Source organism: Carassius carassius, chromosome 43 (genome assembly GCF_963082965.1).
Source record: "Carassius carassius chromosome 43, fCarCar2.1, whole genome shotgun sequence".
Classification (NCBI taxonomy): Eukaryota; Metazoa; Chordata; class Actinopteri; order Cypriniformes; family Cyprinidae; genus Carassius; species Carassius carassius.
Genome location: NC_081797.1, coordinates 12271222 through 12290275, shown reverse-complemented (window position 1 = coordinate 12290275; position 19054 = coordinate 12271222). Strand labels below are relative to the sequence as shown.

Genomic DNA, 19054 nt, shown 5'->3' with positions numbered 1-19054 from the left:
CATGAAAACAAGTTGCCCTTTTTACAGCAAGAGTGATGCGTCAAAGCAACGATCCTTCATACCAAAGATATTTTTTAAGATATATATATATATATATATATATATATATAAATATGTTTTAATTCTAGCATATTTTAGTATACAACAATAATATTAATATTTTTTTTATTTTAATTGATGAAATGTGAGCAGCATTAAAGATGTTTTTGATGTTGTTGTTGCAAATAACAATCAGTGTTGGGTTTAATGCATTACTAAGTAATTAGTAACTCTAATTTAATTACTTTTCCCTTGAAAAAGTCATTCTCAGTTTTTCTGTAAATTTCTTCTAAAGTAATTGTATTAAATACTGTATAAACTACACAACAATTCTTTATTAAAAACAATAGTGGATTTAACATAAAAATTTTACATTTAATATTAAAATGTATGTTTTTAATGTTACTTTCTCCCTTTAAATACTTTGGTCAGTTCAAGAATAATTTAGCATCGATGAATTGTGATCAATCGCATCTAATAATAAAGGTTTTTGTGTACATAATATATGTGTGTGTACTGTGTATATTTATCATGTATATATAACACACACACATGCATGTATATAAAGAAAAAATTGATGTGTATGTATATATATATATATATATATATATATATATATATATATATATATATATATATATATATATAATTTTTACATGTTCATCTCATAATTATGACTAAATATCTCATTTTAACCTTTTATATCGTAACTACTTTTTTTAAATAAATTTGGACTTTTTATATATCATAATTTAAACTTTTATATTATAACTGACTTGGTATATCAAGTCAGATATATAAGAAATGTGTCTTTATCTCATTCTTATGACTTAACATGTCATTAAATTCACCTCATAATTTACAGTTTTGACTGTTTTTAGGCTAAGTAATTTTAAAATGTTTGACATAATTACAAGTCTCAGTTTCTACTTTTTGTATAAATGTCAACTTTTTATTATAATTTATATATATTTATAATATATATGAATATTTTCAAAATACATATTCTGTATGTGCGTGTCTTTATATATACATAATAAATATACAGTACACACAAATATATTATATAATCAAAAAGTTTTATTTTGAAAGTGATTAATCAGCACTGATTTTATAATAATATTCGAAGGAATTAAAAGAGCAGTTTCATGTCTATCCTTGGTCAAGGCTGATATAGGATTGAGAAAGAATAAGTAATGAACATTGCAATACATTCTAGAGAGAGTAATTAGTACAACAATTTAAATAACACTGTTGAAGATTTAATTAGTAGGCACATGCAGTAATTAATTACTTTTTAGCTTACCTAACACTTACAACAATTCAGATTTAATAAAATAGACTTAAAATATACAGACTTCTTTTAGAATTGATTTTATGGACAACGCCAATGAGAACATTTTACTAAGCCTCTTCTTTTGTGTTTCATGGAATAAAGAAAGCCATATGGGTTTTGGATCAGCATGAGGGTGCTTAAATAATGACAGAATTGTCATTTATGGATGATCTAATGCTTTAAATATGGAGTATCATGGGGTGAGAACACAAAGCCCAGAAGACAAACACACCAGACTTATTTTTCTCCTTTCAGTCATCTGCCCTTAAATACTCCTCAAGAAGCATGTGGGAACGAACATATACTTGGACAGCTGATTGGCAGTTGGCTGGTGCAACAGTAGCAGAGACTCACAAAAACCTCCTGCCAAAGCATCAGTTAGCCAACGCCAAGACACATGTCCTGCTCGACAAGCAGTGGCCACAGAAACATCATGGCTGACCTAAATATGTGCGAAGCTGAGCCAACTGGTGCCCAGCGCACAATAGGCACAGCTGAGAGAGACAAGGCATTGTGGGCAGGGATGTGCCCCACTGAACATTCGTCAAGTTTTTGAGAGGACTCAAATCCCATTTCTATCACATAAGATACTAAATCATAATTATGAGATAAAAGACAACATTATGACATACTAAGTATGAATTATAAAAAAAGTTGACATTTATACAAAAAGTAGAAACTGAGAATCATAATTATGACAAAAATGTTAAAATTACTTAGTCTAAAAACAGTCAAAACTGTAAATCATAATTATGAGGTGAATTTAATGACATGTTAAGTCATAAGAATGAGATAAAAAGACACATTTCTTATATAATTTTTTTAAAATATGTCATAATTAGTAAAAAAGTTTAAATTGAGATATTTAGTCATAATTATTAAAAAAACAGTCTGTGATACTTAGTCATAATGAGATTCAAATTTTGACAAAAAGTTGATATACCAAGTCAGAGTTATAATATAAGTTTAAATTATGATATATAAAAAAGTCCAAATTGATAAAAATTAATTATGATGTAAAAAGTTAAAATGAGATATTTAGTCATAATAATTATGAGATTAAAATGTAAAAATTATGACATACAGATGATGATTACATATTATGAATTCTAATATAAAAGTTTAAATTGTTATATAAAATGTCTAAATTGGGATAAAGTCATGACCAATCAAAATCATTGCAAAACATTAAAACTGTAAATCATAATTATGAGACAAAAAGTCAGAATTATGACATATCATATTAGAATAATTCTATAAAAAGTTACAAATATGTTATCAAAAGTTTCAAGTATGAGCTAAGATCATACTGGTGAGATAAAAGTGTTGAAATGATTAAATAGTCATAATTATGAGATATGCAAAAGACAAAATTATAACATACTAAATCGGAATTATAATTTTAATGTTGAAATTGAGATAAAGTCATAATCAGAAAAAAAGTCAAAATTCCGACAAAAATAAAATAAAAACTATGACACAGTAAGTCATAATTCTGAGGCAAAAATCTCTAAAAACCTTTGATAATTAATATGGTGCAAATATACTGTGCATCCTTATTGTAAACACAATGTTTGTTCATTTCTTAAAGACGCCACATTAAAATTCTGTTTCTGAAATAGTTTCAATTGTTTGTTTGTTTGTTTCTTGCTTTTTTCACACATCTATCCTCAATTCAAGTCCTACATTCCTTCTTAAGGCCTATTAAAAGCTTTCGCCCTGGCATGGCTTGTGTGGAATGTGGTAGGTTGCACTCTGAGAAGTTAATGAGCAAAGCTTCTTTCCACAGAGTGCATGGACTAAGTGCCTGATAATAGGACCACACCTCAGCCGGCCTCCCTCATGAATCTGTTGTGATTCTTGTTAACATCATCGGTGGCAGGTCTGCTTTGATCCCTCCTTAGCACATACATAAAACAGAGGGGAGCGCAGTGAAATGCATCCCAGCAAGGTGTGGATTTTATGGGCAGCACTGTTAATGTTGCCCAAGGCCACGAAACATGTGAAGGTGCTTCTTCTCAGCTATGCCATAGTATCTACTAAAGGTCTTCAAGGTTTGAACTTATATAAAATATTAATACATTATAGATTTTAAAAGCATTTATTTATAAATGCAGTAAAATGCAGATGCCACCAAATAACCTGGAAGTTTCTGCCTTCATTACTCTGCATTAGATGAGGTCTTTCGAAACAAGATTGCTTGAGTTTGACTTAAAATCAAAACTTAAAGGAATAGTTCACCTAAAATCTATGTTGTTATCATTTAGTTTTATATATATAAACGTTTGCGGCCAGTGAGAAGTTTTAATGTTTTTGAAAGATGTCTGTTATAGTCATGGGGCTGCATTCATTTTATCAAAATGCAGTAAAAATAATATTAATATTTTTGTAGAAACTTTTTTTTTTTCAGGATTCTTTGAAAACTCAAAAGATCAGCATTTATTTTGAAATAGATTTTTTTAGTCTTTATTGTCACTTTTAATCAGTTTAATGTATCCTTGCTAAAAAAAAGTGTCAATTTATATATATATATATATATATATATATATATATATATAACTTTATAAACTTTTAAATGGTAGCACAAGTCATATAGACCACATTTAAAATACCTTTCAAACTTTTTGGAACTTGACAGCCAGACACTTGACACTGTATGCTTTCTTTGTATGTAAAAGAACAGTGTGAACATTCTGCTGAACTTCTCATTTTGTACTCCTCCATAGAAATAAAAGAATAGAAAAGTCATACAGGTTTGGAACAAAATGAGCATGAGCAAATGCCATTTTATTTTCGGGTCAGCAGCTTTGAAACACTGGATTGGCTGGGCTGTAATAATTGTATAATATTCTTAAGACGGAATGAAGAATTGGCCTCAATTGCATCATCATATCAATTCATTGTTAAGGAAGGAATTCAGTAGCAAAGCTTAAGCGCGAGAGAAGATAATGCCCAGTTTGCCCTTTGTACTCATGCTGTCCAATGAAAAACCTCCATACACCATTCCTGACTCTTTGTTAAATAGTCTTTGTGTCCAATAGCAACCGGTTGCGTCTAGAAAATAAGAACAGATACTGCTAAGCTTTATTTATGAGTAACTCAACTGCAATTATTACCACACGTTCTTTTGAAATAAAAATCTGCTTCAAGCAAGTGATGTGATCGAGAATGCTGTTTTACTGTGATGCAGGAACACCAGTCACAACACACTGTGCATGAGTGACAAGTTTTGCAGTAGTTGTTCTGATCCACGTCTGATCTCTGCTCTTTCACCAAACAGACACCAAGTGAGTGCAAAAAACTTCTTCTTTCAGCAGTGCCCTTCCTTTAAGGTCTCGACACACAAACAGCTTTATCTTCAATGTAGAGCCCTGCTCAAATATAGGCACTAGCCCAGCCCGAGCCCGGCTTTTTTCCCCCCTTATCCCAAAACAGCTTATACTACCATTTCAGCTATTAAAATAGTTCAGTTTTGTATGTAATGGCAAAGTGATTATATTTTGTTTACCTTTTTTTAAGTTAATTTAGAAAAATGTATGGAGCATTTTATGTTTGTTAAAAGTTTTTGTTTTTTAAAGTAACAAAGTGGCCAGTGGCAGACAGCGAGTTGATAGCCTGTTTGATCAATGTAGCCTTCTCAAATCATCACAACTTGGCTAAAATAAAATCTATAGATATAAAACAATTCAAGCATATAACAATGTTTAACCATTAAACCTATATAAATGCGCGCTTTGTAGGACACTATTTTTGCTCATAAACGTAAGAGTAATACATCATTTGGAACTGTAAAGGGTCTTCTTTTATTTGTGTGCACTCACAATATCAACAAAACATTGTGCTTTTATAAAATAAAGAAAACAAACATTATGCGCTTTCCGCCATCTCGTCTTGAACAGGAGCGCTTCACAAAAATAAACCGAAACTCAGTGAATACATGCTTCACAGACATGAAAAATATATCTATAGAAAGCTTTGAATTACTACTTAACGAAATAAAACAAATCAAAAACAAAAACTCTTTCATTGTAATCATAATAATAATCCGTAAAGATGCACTTCTCTCTAAGGCGCTTCTAATGAGGAGATGGCGAGTCAGGATTGGCAACTTCATCCTTGCGACACCGACTCAGAAAAAAACTAGTTTATTAGTAAATAAGTCAAATATTTCCTTACTATTTCCCCCTCACACATTCATGGTAATTACTTTTGCTGGGACTTTGTGGGAAGCTTAAGCCTATTGCGTGCATTTGAACGCATGCTGCTGCGGGACACTAAACACCGTAGAGCCGCTCTTGACGGTCGTGTTAGCATGGTCTCATGTTGTTTCCACCAGCGCGGCAATTTTTATTTCATCACTAATTGATGGATGTCTAGGGGCCTAGGGGCCTAAAAAAGTCGGGGCCAGTCAGGCCCGGGCTGAAATGCAGTGCTCTTCTTCACTGACAGAAATCTGCATGTGGACAATGCCTCCCTCCTCCTCGAATTTAAGAAGTACCCCACATTTCACCCCCTACCCTGCTTCACACCCTACTTCACAAAAGGGGCCCGTGCTTCAACCCCCAGCTTGGTGCAAAATGCTTAAGAGCTCCACAATGCTCCCCCCTTCTCCATGGCAACAACAACAGAGAGCCAGAGCTTTTCAAAACTCTTTTTCCCAGACTTCCTTCAGTAGACGTTCATGAGGAGACCCAATAGGATGCTTCGGTTCAATTACCAGAGGATTTAGAAGGTGGCCAGCTTGCTTAACGCAAGTTAACCAGTTGAAAGGAACAGCATATGTTGTTTTTTGTTTGCTGGTCCCCACTAGACTTCTTAACCAACTTAACCTGCAAGATTTTCTTGGACTTTCTGGTCTAGCAATCACCAAAACAGGCACCAAATTAATGCTGGTCAAGCAAGAAAATTAATGCTGGTCTATGTCAGCATTAAAATTGACCTGATAGCTTTATCTCTGCTTTTCTCTGAAAGGCTCACAGATTCCCTGCATGGTTTAGATTCTTTGAAACGCTGATATGAGATAAAGATTCCATACATGATGATTTAAAACGTGCCGCAATAAGGATAAAGACATATGCGCTGCCATTAACTGGAGAAATGTGTGCGTCACACGCTTTGCATCAACTGCAGCATGAGATTTCACTTAGACGAAGAGGGGATGGATGAAATACATCAAAGGTTCAAAAGATAAAGATGAAAAGATCAAAGATAATGAGAGGTGCCCTACCTTTAAAATAAAACTGTAGATCTAAAGTACGGCTGAAGAATTAACCACAGATGGTCTCTTCCTGGCAGCTCGGTCTCTCAAATTAGATATCGAATTATCACTCAAAATCCAGAAGCGCTCTAGATAAGGCTGAAGAAGTTATCTTGACAAACTATTATAAATGGAATGCACCTCAGGGATTCAGTCAAGTTTACTGAGTGAACGTAAAAGATCCAAAAAATCTAGAACTAGAGATGAGGCTTTATGCTGGAAAAAAGAAGAACCACTGAGTGAACATGAATATAGATGTTGCTTCATATACTTTAAGTGTAATACTTCAGATTTAAAAAACTTACAGTGTGCTTACATAAAACCACATTTATATAAATGCAGTGGAAATTGTACGGACTAAATGGTATGTCCTTAGATATGTCAAATAAGCTTAATGCATCATGTGTGTCAAACATTTCTTTTTCAGTATTACAAAAAACTGAGTGGTATTAGTTGGCTAAAACTTTAAAAACTTTTTGAAACTAAGGGAGCTTAACTTGACTTGACTTGACTTGACTTACATGACAATGTTTCAAAAAAAATTATTTGGCATTTAATAATTTAATACACATTTAATAAAGTGTCGACTAATTTCAATTCAACCTTAAATTTCATAACGAACTGACAAATGGCCAGATTGGAATTGTGGAGGGAAATTATCTTTCTTTACAAATATTGTAAAAAAAACCTCTATAAAAACTCTATTACTATTTGAAGCATTTTAAAAATAATTTTATTTCTAATAAAACATATGTAATTGATTATATCAAAAAAAAAAAAAAATATATATATATATATATAAAATATTTATATTAAATATATATTTATTAAATGCAAATGATCTTTGAAAATGTATACGCTAAAAAAGAAAAATGGTAAATTAAAAAAAGGTATGCATATATACCTTAGTAAAAAAGTTATGCATTTAAAATACATTTATTTCATAGTAAGTATAGTTAAAATCTATTAACTTATATATTTACATGTATTAATATTAAGCCTAAAATGTGTTGTATTGATGAAGATTTAAATGCAAAATATTTAAAGTGTACCTAAAGTACTGTATACTTGCAATAGCTCCACTTTAGCACAATTTAAAGGAATAGTTCACACAAAAATAATTACTAATTACTCACCCTCATGTTGTTCCAAACCCAAATACATTTAAGTATATATATATTTTTCACTGTGGTATATATAGAAATTTTATTAATCGTAAACTGCTCTTAAAAAAAGCTTGTGTTCCCTTTCAATTGTCACTATGTACTAGGAAGTTATTTGTCTGCCTACTAAGCAGCGACACATGGCATTTGTGAGAATCAAATTAAATCACAGTGTGTCACTGGAACCACATGATAAAGGGGCATCTTTGCTATCTGGCTGATCCTGATCCTCTGTAAGCTGTGACAACCATTAAACAAAAGTAATCAAAACAACACAAAACAAACTCTAGTTGTACCCAGCCTACGCAGGAGTTTTAAAGATGCTTCAATTAATCCCCTGCATTTTCTTGTCAAATGTGACATCTTATACAAGATAGACAAGTTTTATCACTGTGTATCTATGAAAAGCTATCACTCCATGGAAATCAGCTCCAATTCTGAGATCACGTGATATCTTGTTGTGACATGTAACATGGTTTTCAACTTATGGATGGATTTCAGTTATTTTAGATTTTCTTTTTCATTTTTTACTTAAATTAACTAAGGGACATGTTATAGCCTGGGAATGCGAAAATGTGAATCTTGAAATCATAAGTCAAGTCGAAGACTCCTTTGACACATGATCAGTCACTGTCTAATAGGCAGGACAGTCTGTAAGCTTTGGCTCCTGGGAAAACGTACATGAAACGAGCAACCTGCCAGGTAAGAATGACATTTGATTTCTCCGAGTTTGAAAGGGAGAAGGGCTGACTAACTTTTATTCATGTTTGTGCATGATAGTTGTTATGTTCTAGGACGTATGGATCTGAGGAATGTGGGGGAAGATCAGCAACAGTTAATATGAAAATGGTTGGAGAGAAGCTATTTAGACATCATTACATCTTACAATCAAACCACAGTCACTACACTGGGGTAAAAGAGACTATGAAAGAGTTTAAAAAGTCCAATAGTTTAAAAAGTCACATTAGTCATTGTGAGATTTAAAGTCAAATAGGTAGATATAAAATCACATTGTTATATATCATTCATCAAGGTCACATTATGTAATAAAAGTCACAATTGGAAGAAATAAAAGTGTTATTATGAGGTATTGTGGCAATTACTTTTTTGAGGAGTAAATGGGCTTTAAAAACATCTCATATTCACTGAATAATATTGCAGACAAAGAATATATAAATTGATGACAACTTCAGAATTGCTGCAAATAAATAAGCTTAAGCTTGATAATTGTTGCCATGGATATGCTAACTAGGGAGTAGCAACAAATACTGTTGAGCATAAAGAGAGGCACAGTAAAGATATACAAATTATTTAGGGATTCAGGGACTGAGAACCAGCCTGAAGAGAAGAGCATACCAGACAGCACACGAGGAAGCAGATCACTATCACTAAGAGCATCAAAGAAAACCAATTAACACAGCGTGAAAAGAGTAAAGCTAGCATAAATCCACTTATACTATAGCAAGGCAACCCATAAAGCAGATTTTGGAAATCACTCAACTACTGCACACAACCTTTGGCCAAATAATGGACTGCTTTTTAAAAGAGAAACTGTGGCCAAATAATGTGGTATCATGCGAGTCTCACCTGAAACCGTCACCCTCATAGTAGCCTCAAGCGGCCTGTTGTTATCCAAGTCCTTGCTCAGCTTTAGCTCCCCAGTGTCTTGATTGAGAATCAGAAGGTTGAGATCATTTCCCTCAACAAATGTGTAGAGGAGCTTGTCGGACACATCTGGATCACGAGCAGGCACCTTCCCAATAAGACCTGTTGGAAAGCTACTGGACTTATTGGTGATGTAGTTGTTGAAAATGATCTCAAAATCTTGTAGTACTGGGACATTGTCATTGACATCTACTAGGAGGACATGTACAGTGGCCCGGCTGACAAGTGGGGCTGAAGTGGCCTGGACCACTATTACATACTCCATCTTGGTCTCAAAGTCTAGGTCAGTAAGGGCGATTAGATCTCCGCTAAAGATGTCGAGCTGGAAGACTTCAGGAATATTGCCCTCTATAATCTGGTACAGGATCTGGGCATTGGTACCTTCATCTGGGTCTGTGGCACTTACGCGGGCAAGAGTGGATCCTACTGCACTGTTTTCCTCCACGTAAAAGTACAATTCGTCCTTTTCAAACACAGGGGCATTGTCATTTATGTCCAGCACGGACACATGAATGTCCACAGCTGCTTTGAGAGGGGGCACTCCTTTGTCCACCGCAAACGCCTTGAGGTTATACAACGCAACGTTTTCCCTGTCCAGTTTGCGGGCCGTTCTGATGATCCCAGAGTAAGGCTCGATAAAAAAGTCCCCCTCACCATCATCCCCTCCCTGAAAGGTGTAGCTGAGTCGACCGTTAGATCCAGAGTCTCTGTCTGAAGCGGATACCTGAAGTACACTTGTGTATACCGGTGCATCCTCAAACACTGTTCCCTGGTAGATGTCCCGGAGAAACTGGGGTGCATTGTCATTTGCATCAAAAACAATGATCTCTACGTAGGTTGTGTCTGATTTCTGGGGGATGCCATTGTCTCGGGCAATGATGGCTAGTGTGTAGGAGGCCTGATCTTCATAGTCGATCTCAATCTGAGTTGTGATGGCACCAGAGTCAGGATCAATTTTGAACTGTGGCACATTGTCCTCCATTACATAAGTGATGCGGGCGTTTTCACCGGTGTCTTCATCAGTGGCACTGATTACCATGATGGTCGAGCCCACGGGTCGGTCCTCGCTCACTAAAACCTGGTAGTTGGCACTTTGAAATACTGGTCGATGGGTGTTGGCATCAGTCACATTAATGAAGACTTGAGCTGTGTCGTGGCGTGTACCATCCAAGGCGGTGATTGTTAAGAGATACTGCCGTTCTTGCTTGTAGTCCAGAGGTAGTGCTAAAGTAATAAGTCCCCCTCCACTCTGGCTGGTAATAGCAAACCTATTCCGAGTGTTCCCACTAGATATTTGGTATGTGACCATGCTGTTTACATCTCTGTCTACAGCAGTGACTGTAAGCACACTGGTGCCCACAACTGCATCCTCATTGACTTTTAGGTTATACAAGTGCTGTGTGAAGGTTGGGACATTGTCGTTTACATCTAGTATAGTGACACTTACACTAGCTGAAGATGACATTGTAGGAACCCCGTGGTCTCTGGCCTCAACACCAAAATTGTAAAACTCTGTAGTCTCCCTGTCCAGCTCAGCACTAACTGTAATCCATCCAGTGTTGTTATTGATAATGAATGGAAAACTAGGTGATGTATCGGTCAGCTTGTATTCCAAATGAGCATTGTCACCTGAATCAGCATCGATAGCTTGGATGTGTAACACAGAATAACCTACAGGAACATTTTCTAACACTGAGGCTTGAAAAGGTGTGCTGACAAACATGGGTGCATTATCGTTGACATCTAACACTTGGATCACAACCATACCTGTGCCATTAATAAGAGGTGGCCGTCCTCCATCTTGAGCTTTCACTCTGAGTGTGTACTCTCTTATCATCTCATAATCTAGAGGGCTGATAACATCAACGACTCCCGTAGGGGAGTGTATGTAAAACTGTCCCTTTATATTCCCATTGATGATGCTGTAATGTACTTTCGCATTATTTCCAGCATCTTTATCAGTAGCCTTCACCACAGCCACTTGAGAGTTTACGGCTATGTTTTCAGGAACTTGAACTACATATCGCTTCTCGCTGAACTGAGGGTAGTTATCATTCTCGTCCTCTATAAAAATGTGCACCGTGGCTGTGGCGGTACGTGGCCCAGGCTCTCTGCCCTGGTCATTAGTTTCGACAAGAAGCCTATACTGGGTTTTGACTTCTCTGTCTGGTCTGACTCTGGTTTTGACCAGCCCATTTCTTGGATCAATTTCAAAGTAAGTGTTCACTTCATTATCATTCACAATCTTATAAATCATATTGGCATTAGAGGGCGCGTCTCCATCTGTAGCCCTAATAGTCATCACCTCAAAGCCAACTTCAACATTTTCTCGAATACTAACCCTATACTCATTCTGTTCAAAAACCGGCGCGTGGTCATTTGTATCACTGACTGTAATAGTGAGGTACGCGATAGCTGATCTTTTAGGGGTTCCTCTATCATTAGCAGTTACTTTAAACACATGAGTGTCTTTAACTTCCCTGTCTAGAGGCTGTAAAGTAGTTATTCCTCCCGTCTCAGGGTTAATTTGAAATAAATTGTTAGAGCGGCTGTCAAAAAGAGCTTCCATATCGTATTCGATAACACCGGCGTCTCCGTCATCGGCGTCGAACGCTTTAAGTGTAATGACGCGCGTTCCCGAGGGCTCGTTCTCTGGCACTGATACCTGGTAGTTTGGGAGCTGAAACTGAGGAGCGGAGTTCACGTTTCTTTTTTGACGTTTAGCCCAAGGGTCTAATTCCCTGCCAGTGTGTTCTCTGCTTAAATGCAACTTAACATCTACAAATAAAGAGCGATTTAGTGAGTTAGGCATTAAACAAAGCAAATTTGCCTCATCTCGCTGCTTATGAGGTAAACAGAGGTTCGCGCCTGTGAGGGAAATAACACGCTGCTGTTCTTTCTCTACGCACCTACCGTGAAACACTTGGGAATTCTGCATGGATACAGGCAAACGTTCGTAAATGTTTATGGGTAAGGAGTCCAGGGAAAAACATGTCTCATACCCAGTCAACAGATACATATAGGCATCTGGATTAAGATTTTTTCTTTTGTATTTGATGAAGCAGTTCTGACCATGCACGAATGTGTTGAAATGAAGCAGTATGAAGTTTTCCGAAAGCAGTGATTTAATCCGCAAATACAGTGGCACGGGATTTCTCGGTAAACGAGTGCAGTCAACTTTGCGCGCGACTGATAGCAACCCATCACTTCTCCCGATCTTCACAAAGTGTCGTAAAGACTTATCGGTGAGACTTCCGTCGATTCTGTACGTCCATTCTGGTCCGATTGATACGTTTGCCAGTGTTGCACCAGGCTGGATGGATCCCGATAGATGTAAATCCACACATCCAAACGGTGGGAGACGAATAAGTAATCCAAAACACATCCATATCACTGGTAATTCCATGGCTCACGCGCATCTCATTCGGAAAATTATTCCAAACTATCCAGAACGTCTGCAGTCCGCAAAATTCCAACCATTCCTGTAACATGAAAGTGCACATTGGGTCAAGGCATGTTTCTGTGTGTTGAGCAGCAGGGACCAGAGAGCTGCACTGATAAGTTTTACTGAGTAACACGGCTCTTCTCCCTCCCCTCCCACAGCAATTTGCATGGACCTGCTCGTGCATTGTGATTTTGAAATAGGCTATCCAATGAGCTCAACTGAAAAGCTTTCATTCTTGGCTATCAAAGAACAATGTTTGAAATTTAAATGTAAAATTAAACATGTTATCAATCCACTTTTTCACGTTGTAAACTCGTATTTAAAATATATCTTAATGTAAAGGTTTGTAATGTAGCCTATTTCTAAAGACTGACTCAAGAAAAAAGTAAAAAATAAAAAAGATTTTGATTCATTCTTCTTTCTCACTCCACAATATAAAACAGCATGGAATGGAATATAGTTTACATGAACCCACATAAGATAAAGGGTTTGATATGATAGTAGCAGTGATCTAGTCTTGGGTGAGTACTGTATGCCCCCTTGAGCATATTTCTGTTATTTAGTAACATTCATCCCCTGTACATCTTTTCAGTTTGCCTACATAAAGTATTTGCCACACATAAAAATGTATGAATAACACAATAACATATCAAACAAAGCAACAATTATTGTAAAGAGAAATAGCACAATAGCATACAGTAAGAAAATACTGCACAAAGATGTTTTCAGGACTTAAAGTAAAAAAAAAAAAAGAAAAAAAAAAGAGACTTACTGTCTTACCCAGAAATGAAGCCAAATAGAACATTAGCGGAAGATATCCGTAGTCTAATATGATGAATCACTCCCGTGGTTACCCTGCTAGTCAGTACTTGAGAGTAACTTGATGCCAAATGACTTTTAACTGGCTGGTCCCAAAGTAATTGCGGGAAAATGGCTAAATCAGTAAAATTTGTTCTGAGGAAAAGCTCTACAATAATTTATTTGATATACTTGTTGCTTAAGTGTCTAACTTTCTGGAGACATTACTCATCAAATCATGGTTGATAAGAGGGAAGAAAAGTGAAAAATTGCAATGTGGCCTGGAATATACATTTTCTGACCATTAAAAAAATAAAAATACACAAGTCTTTACAAATGTGATTTTCTCTAAGCATAACTAATAGTATGTGTTCTGAACACATATTTCTTTACATACTGCTGAATTTTGATGAAAATTGACATAAGCCTGAAATACACTACACAATTTCTAAATAGACATTATACACTTGCCAACCTTGTAGTTGGCTATTAAGAGAAAAAATGTACTTCATACACTAAATAATTGATGATCACATGCTAACAGACTTTCAGATCATTCTGAACACAACAAGCTCGTGCAGAAACACGCGTCTCATTACCAGGAGATGCATGACTAATGAAAACAAAATGTGTTATGAAATCAGCTCAAAATAACGTTTGATATCTTCATGGTTGAAATCAAAGCCTGAAACTAAAAATAAAAGATCAGATTATGCCACCATCATACACTACATGATTTTCTGTGAAATCTGTCAACTCAAATCTGTGGACTGGCTCTGACTTTCGGCAAATAGCATGTACTCATCCAGACTGTAAATGTTATGTAATGCATTCCAGCCTTAAGAAACCCAAATTATAATTATTAAAGGTATAGTTCACCAAAAAATATGACATAAGGGTGAGTAAATGACACAATATTATTTTTCGGGGTGAATGATCCTTTTAACTAGCTTCAATCTTTGTGCCTAGAAGTAGCGAATGTCAAACCAAAAATCTAAATGGAATTCAAGTTTCATTTAATGTATGTAAACATTAATAAATGTTTCAAACAAAACTGTTTAATTCTTCCAACCAAAAAAAGCCTCCCCCCACCCACTCAACTATTCATAATTCCATGGAACCTTCCTGATTGAGGGACATTAGTACAAAAATGCCAGCAATGGGAGTCAACATATAGTGAGTTATCAGTGAAGATAACCAGCCCAGGAAGCTTAGTGTTGTTTCTGACTAGATATGGTTATTCATCTATGGTCAAACTGTCTGATAGAGCCGACAAAGCCAGGAGGCTACTGGTAATACAGTCTATATCGTGACTGGTCAGGGTGGTGAGGCCCTGGCATCTGTCCCTGTGGTGGTGGCCCCTGCATACGGGGTGGATTAGGGCCACGAGGATTGGGCCACATCCCTGGGCTCATGGCGTTTGGTTGGTTGAATGGTGGGCTAAGAGTGCCTTGGTTCTGTGGCACTGAGTTTAGGTTGTAGTGGTGCGCACTGACCGGGGGAATGGGACCAGGTGGAGGGTGATTCATGTAGGGTGGCAACTGGCTGACGATGTGTCCAGGTGGAGGTGGCGTTGACATGGGAGGTGCTTGGTTGTAAACCATGTGAGATGTAGCGGAGCCCTGCGGCGGGTGCTGCATGGGGATGTTGAGAGGGGGCAGCGGAGGCCCGTAATGTGGTTGTTGTGGAGGCATGATATGATGTGGGTGGGACACCACTGGTTGGCTGGCGTAATCGCCAGGGTGATGGTGTGAAGACGGGACCGGAGGAGTCTGTGGGTGTGGCTCACAGTGGGAGGGGCCTGAGCTCCCAGAGTCATCATGAATGGGCACCGTGATGAGGTTGCTATGCTTACGTGTAGTCACTGTGGCGATTCGGAAGGTCTCTGAGGGGAGGGACCGTGAGGAGGGTCCAAGATCGGAAGGCGAGGCTGGAAGTGGATGGTTGTCTGTATCGTGGCCTTGCAGAGGGGGAGGAATGATAGGGTGTGTTTTAGCCAGGTGAGTAGGAGACGGAAACTGGAAGCGTTCTGGTGGGTCGGAGGCCAGAGTCGGGAGTGGCGGATCCAGGCGAGAGGATCTGGTCTTGCTGGCCCTCATGTGGCGATGGTTGATGTGGGCCTGCAGGTCTCGCTGTGAGAGGTAGGTGCGTTTGCAGCCTTGCACAATGCTGCACATGTAGAGGGAGCCGCGCTGACACTGCTCGATGCGCTGGACTGGGTCTGAGCAACTGTAGAGGGACAGACTGAACTTAAGATTTAGTACGGGAAGTGGACTTAGATACACACATTACTTATAATATGACAAATTATGATTTCCATTTGGATCTGGAGATATTTACATCAAGAATAAAGAAAAAAAAAACGAATTCACACTGCCCTCTAGGCAAAATTTTTGTACAGTATATCCATAATTTACTGGAATACATATATCATAGTAACTTCTACCTAAGCAATTATCAAGTTATCTTTTCTTTTTGATTATATAAAAATGGCAGTATATACAGGTCGCATTGAGACTGTGATGTCGGATTACTGGAGAAATTTAAGTACAGTTTTACTTGATGGACATGTAAGGTTAGTACACAACAGACTATTTAAACACAGCTTGCTATAATGTTTTAATATTTTTTGAATTAATCAATTTTTGGCTTCCATAAGTATATCCAGATTTACACTCAAATGTTTCCTCTTCGTCATAGATGAAAAGGCTCTGAAGATCACAAATAAATTCATAATTAACAGAAGGAAAAAAATCTGTTACAGACAGAACAAAATTTCTGTTTTATTGGTATCTGACTCTATGCACTGATATTAAAATTCTAGTGTGATAATGTGATAGCCAACTATTTTTATTTAATGACTAATAACTGACACATGAACAATTTTTAATTCAATAAAATTTTATATAGATAAAAAAAACTAAATGATTTATGATATAAATAATGATAGTAAAGACGTTATAATTAAATAAAGCTTGCTGAATGAGTTTTGTTTTTATATCAAAATCCTCTTATTCTAACACCTACAGACATTACCAAGGAAACAGAACATACTCAAATTTTCAGATTTGCTTGCATCCTCTATTTGCCAACATTTCGGGAAATTTACAAAACACTACCTTCACTCAAACTTTACACTGCATATCCGGAATGGACACTGTGTGTTTTTCACTTATAACTCAAAACTTCAAAACAAGATAAAATCCTCTTTAACTGTTGTTGGAGATACTCACCCAGGGCAAATCTTATCACATTTCTTCTCGTAGTGCACTGCACAGTCATAGCAGAAGACATGCTTACAGGGAATCTGAAAATAAAAGAGATTTTTATCAATGAAAGATCTCCGAAAGTATAAAGTATGTTTTAGGGATGTCAACATCCTTCTTACCATTCGCCCGTAGATCTTTATGGGCAGACCACACTTGTCACAAAAATGAACTGGAGTGTCATCTTTAACTCCTATCAAGTTGAGCTGAGAAATATAAGCAGATCTCACTCATTTCAAATATGCTATTATGCAAATACTGTATATTTAGATATTTTATTAAGTATTTGCATTATTAGAAAAAATACTTTTAAAAATATCATCAGATTTTTGTTGTAATTAATTGATGATAAATGTGTAACCTTATAATCCCAGAAGATTGGCTGAGGGAATCTGCGCCGTTTTCCATAAGCATCTCCGGATTTACACTCAAATCTTTCCTCTTGGTTATAGCTGAACAGCTCTGGAGATCACAAAAAAGTTCATAAATAGAGAAAGACATAATATATGAAAAAAAAATACAAATTAATCACCACTTCAGTTTTATTCAGACAAAGAAAAAATTTGATTTATTGGCATATCTGGATCAAATACACTTAGTTGTTTATGGTACAAAAAACAACAACAACAACAAAAAACAGGGATGTGCTAATACTAAAATTCTATACTATTTTGTATAAATACATTTCAAAACAAAACACAAAAAAACTAAATTCAATCATTTCAAAAGCTACAATATGACAGAGTCCCGGACTGCGTTTCCCAAAAGCATTATAAGCCTAAACTGATTAGAGCTCCATTGGTTTCATACTTAAGCTTACGATCAGATTTACGTGTAAGTGTGAACGAGATGAAAACTCATTCTTTTGCACACCAACCTTCTTTGTTTTTTGAGGGCGGCCTGGTGTTGTGACGCTGAGGTCGGATGGGCAGCTTTTGTTTCGACAGTAACTTGATTGGGATCTGTCGGCGAACATCAAGACCTCCAAGGGATCCCGAACCATCATTTCCTTGAAGGTCATTGTCTGGAAAAGCAAACAGATAACATCATTAATAACAAGCACAATGTTAAGTTACTGATACATTATAGATACGCAATTCAGTACTACAATATCCAATATTATCTAGGATATAAAAAATGTAATCCATTATTTAAAACAGGCAGTACTGCTACAGACAATAGCGATTAGTATAATGTAATTTATGAAATTAAGGAAAACATACTAATCTTAGTGAGATCTGTGCTATTCAGCAGTGATCAAAATGTGTTTAATAAAAAGTGGAGAAGCTAAATGTACTAAAATAAGAGTAACTTAACGTAACTTACGTACTGTATGAAGTGCAGAGTTGTAGTCTTTACCATAACATATATACAAAACTTAGTAACCAATGTATAATACAGTGTTTAAATAGATTTTTTAAGGGGGAGGGGGGGGGGGGGGGTCAAATGTTCTAATTTGAACCTGTCAAGTGCTGGACGCGCGCTCCTCTGTTAATGTCAGCGGCTAGCTGGATAACGTAACGTTACGTCCAATAAATGCGTTTACTGCCAGCACACACAAACGGATAAATGACACCAAGAGCGCGCGACTTTACTGGTTTACCGTCCAGCTGGTTAACGTTACCTCTCACTCAGAAACATTTTGGTATTTTAAACTGAAAGCCTGCAGTCAAATACTTCGTTACATTAGCCTGTAACTCACCATTTTGGTCCATGACTTGACACTGTGCATCCTGCGCTGAACTGATGGGAGTGACTTCGTGTGGTTTGCAGTTCAACGTTGCGCACAATTTACGCATATGATGATTTCCGTCATGTCTATTTTTGTAACGTGTCAAGTTTATCATTATTATTATTTAATTTAGCCTCTCTTTCTTTGTTCCAACTATGTAATCACCGAAAGTCGTGAAAACAGCAAAATCACAAACTAAATTTAACAAAATTATTAATATATGATGCAGATAAATAAAAATACAGCAACATAATATAATAAATAAAGCACTTTAATATCGAAGTACACAATGTACACAAAGTACACAAAGTACACAATCGAACTTACAATGACATTTAAAAAACACCTCGAAA

General features: G+C 36.4%; 2 protein-coding genes across 3 annotated transcripts in view; both read right to left on the bottom strand.

Annotated features, from left to right (window-relative positions):
* The window catches only part of celsr1b (cadherin EGF LAG seven-pass G-type receptor 1b), a 53550-nt gene extending 40412 nt beyond the window's left edge, over positions 1 to 13138 (bottom strand). Inside the window, exon 1 of the mRNA XM_059535703.1 lies at positions 9383 to 13138. Within this exon, the coding sequence (XP_059391686.1) occupies positions 9383 to 12866 (3484 nt within the window). The 5' untranslated portion in view covers positions 12867 to 13138. The remainder of the gene's footprint in view (positions 1 to 9382) is intronic.
* Positions 13139 to 14698: 1560 nt separating this feature from the next.
* LOC132125260 (E3 ubiquitin-protein ligase Hakai) lies at positions 14699 to 18846 on the bottom strand. Of its 2 annotated transcripts, none has more exons than XM_059536576.1 (6): positions 18672 to 18846; positions 17847 to 17993; positions 17331 to 17431; positions 17092 to 17175; positions 16937 to 17010; positions 14699 to 15932 (listed from the first exon to the last, which is right to left on the bottom strand). In XM_059536576.1, the coding sequence occupies exons 1-6, from the start codon at positions 18814 to 18816 to the stop codon at positions 14990 to 14992; spliced, it is 1494 nt and encodes a 497-aa protein (XP_059392559.1). In that variant the 5' UTR covers positions 18817 to 18846; the 3' UTR covers positions 14699 to 14989. The 2 variants fall into 2 exon arrangements, with proteins under 2 accessions (XP_059392559.1, XP_059392558.1); XM_059536575.1 differs by having other exon boundaries at positions 14699 to 15947; positions 18672 to 18844.
* Between the last annotated feature and the right edge of the window lie 208 nt (positions 18847 to 19054).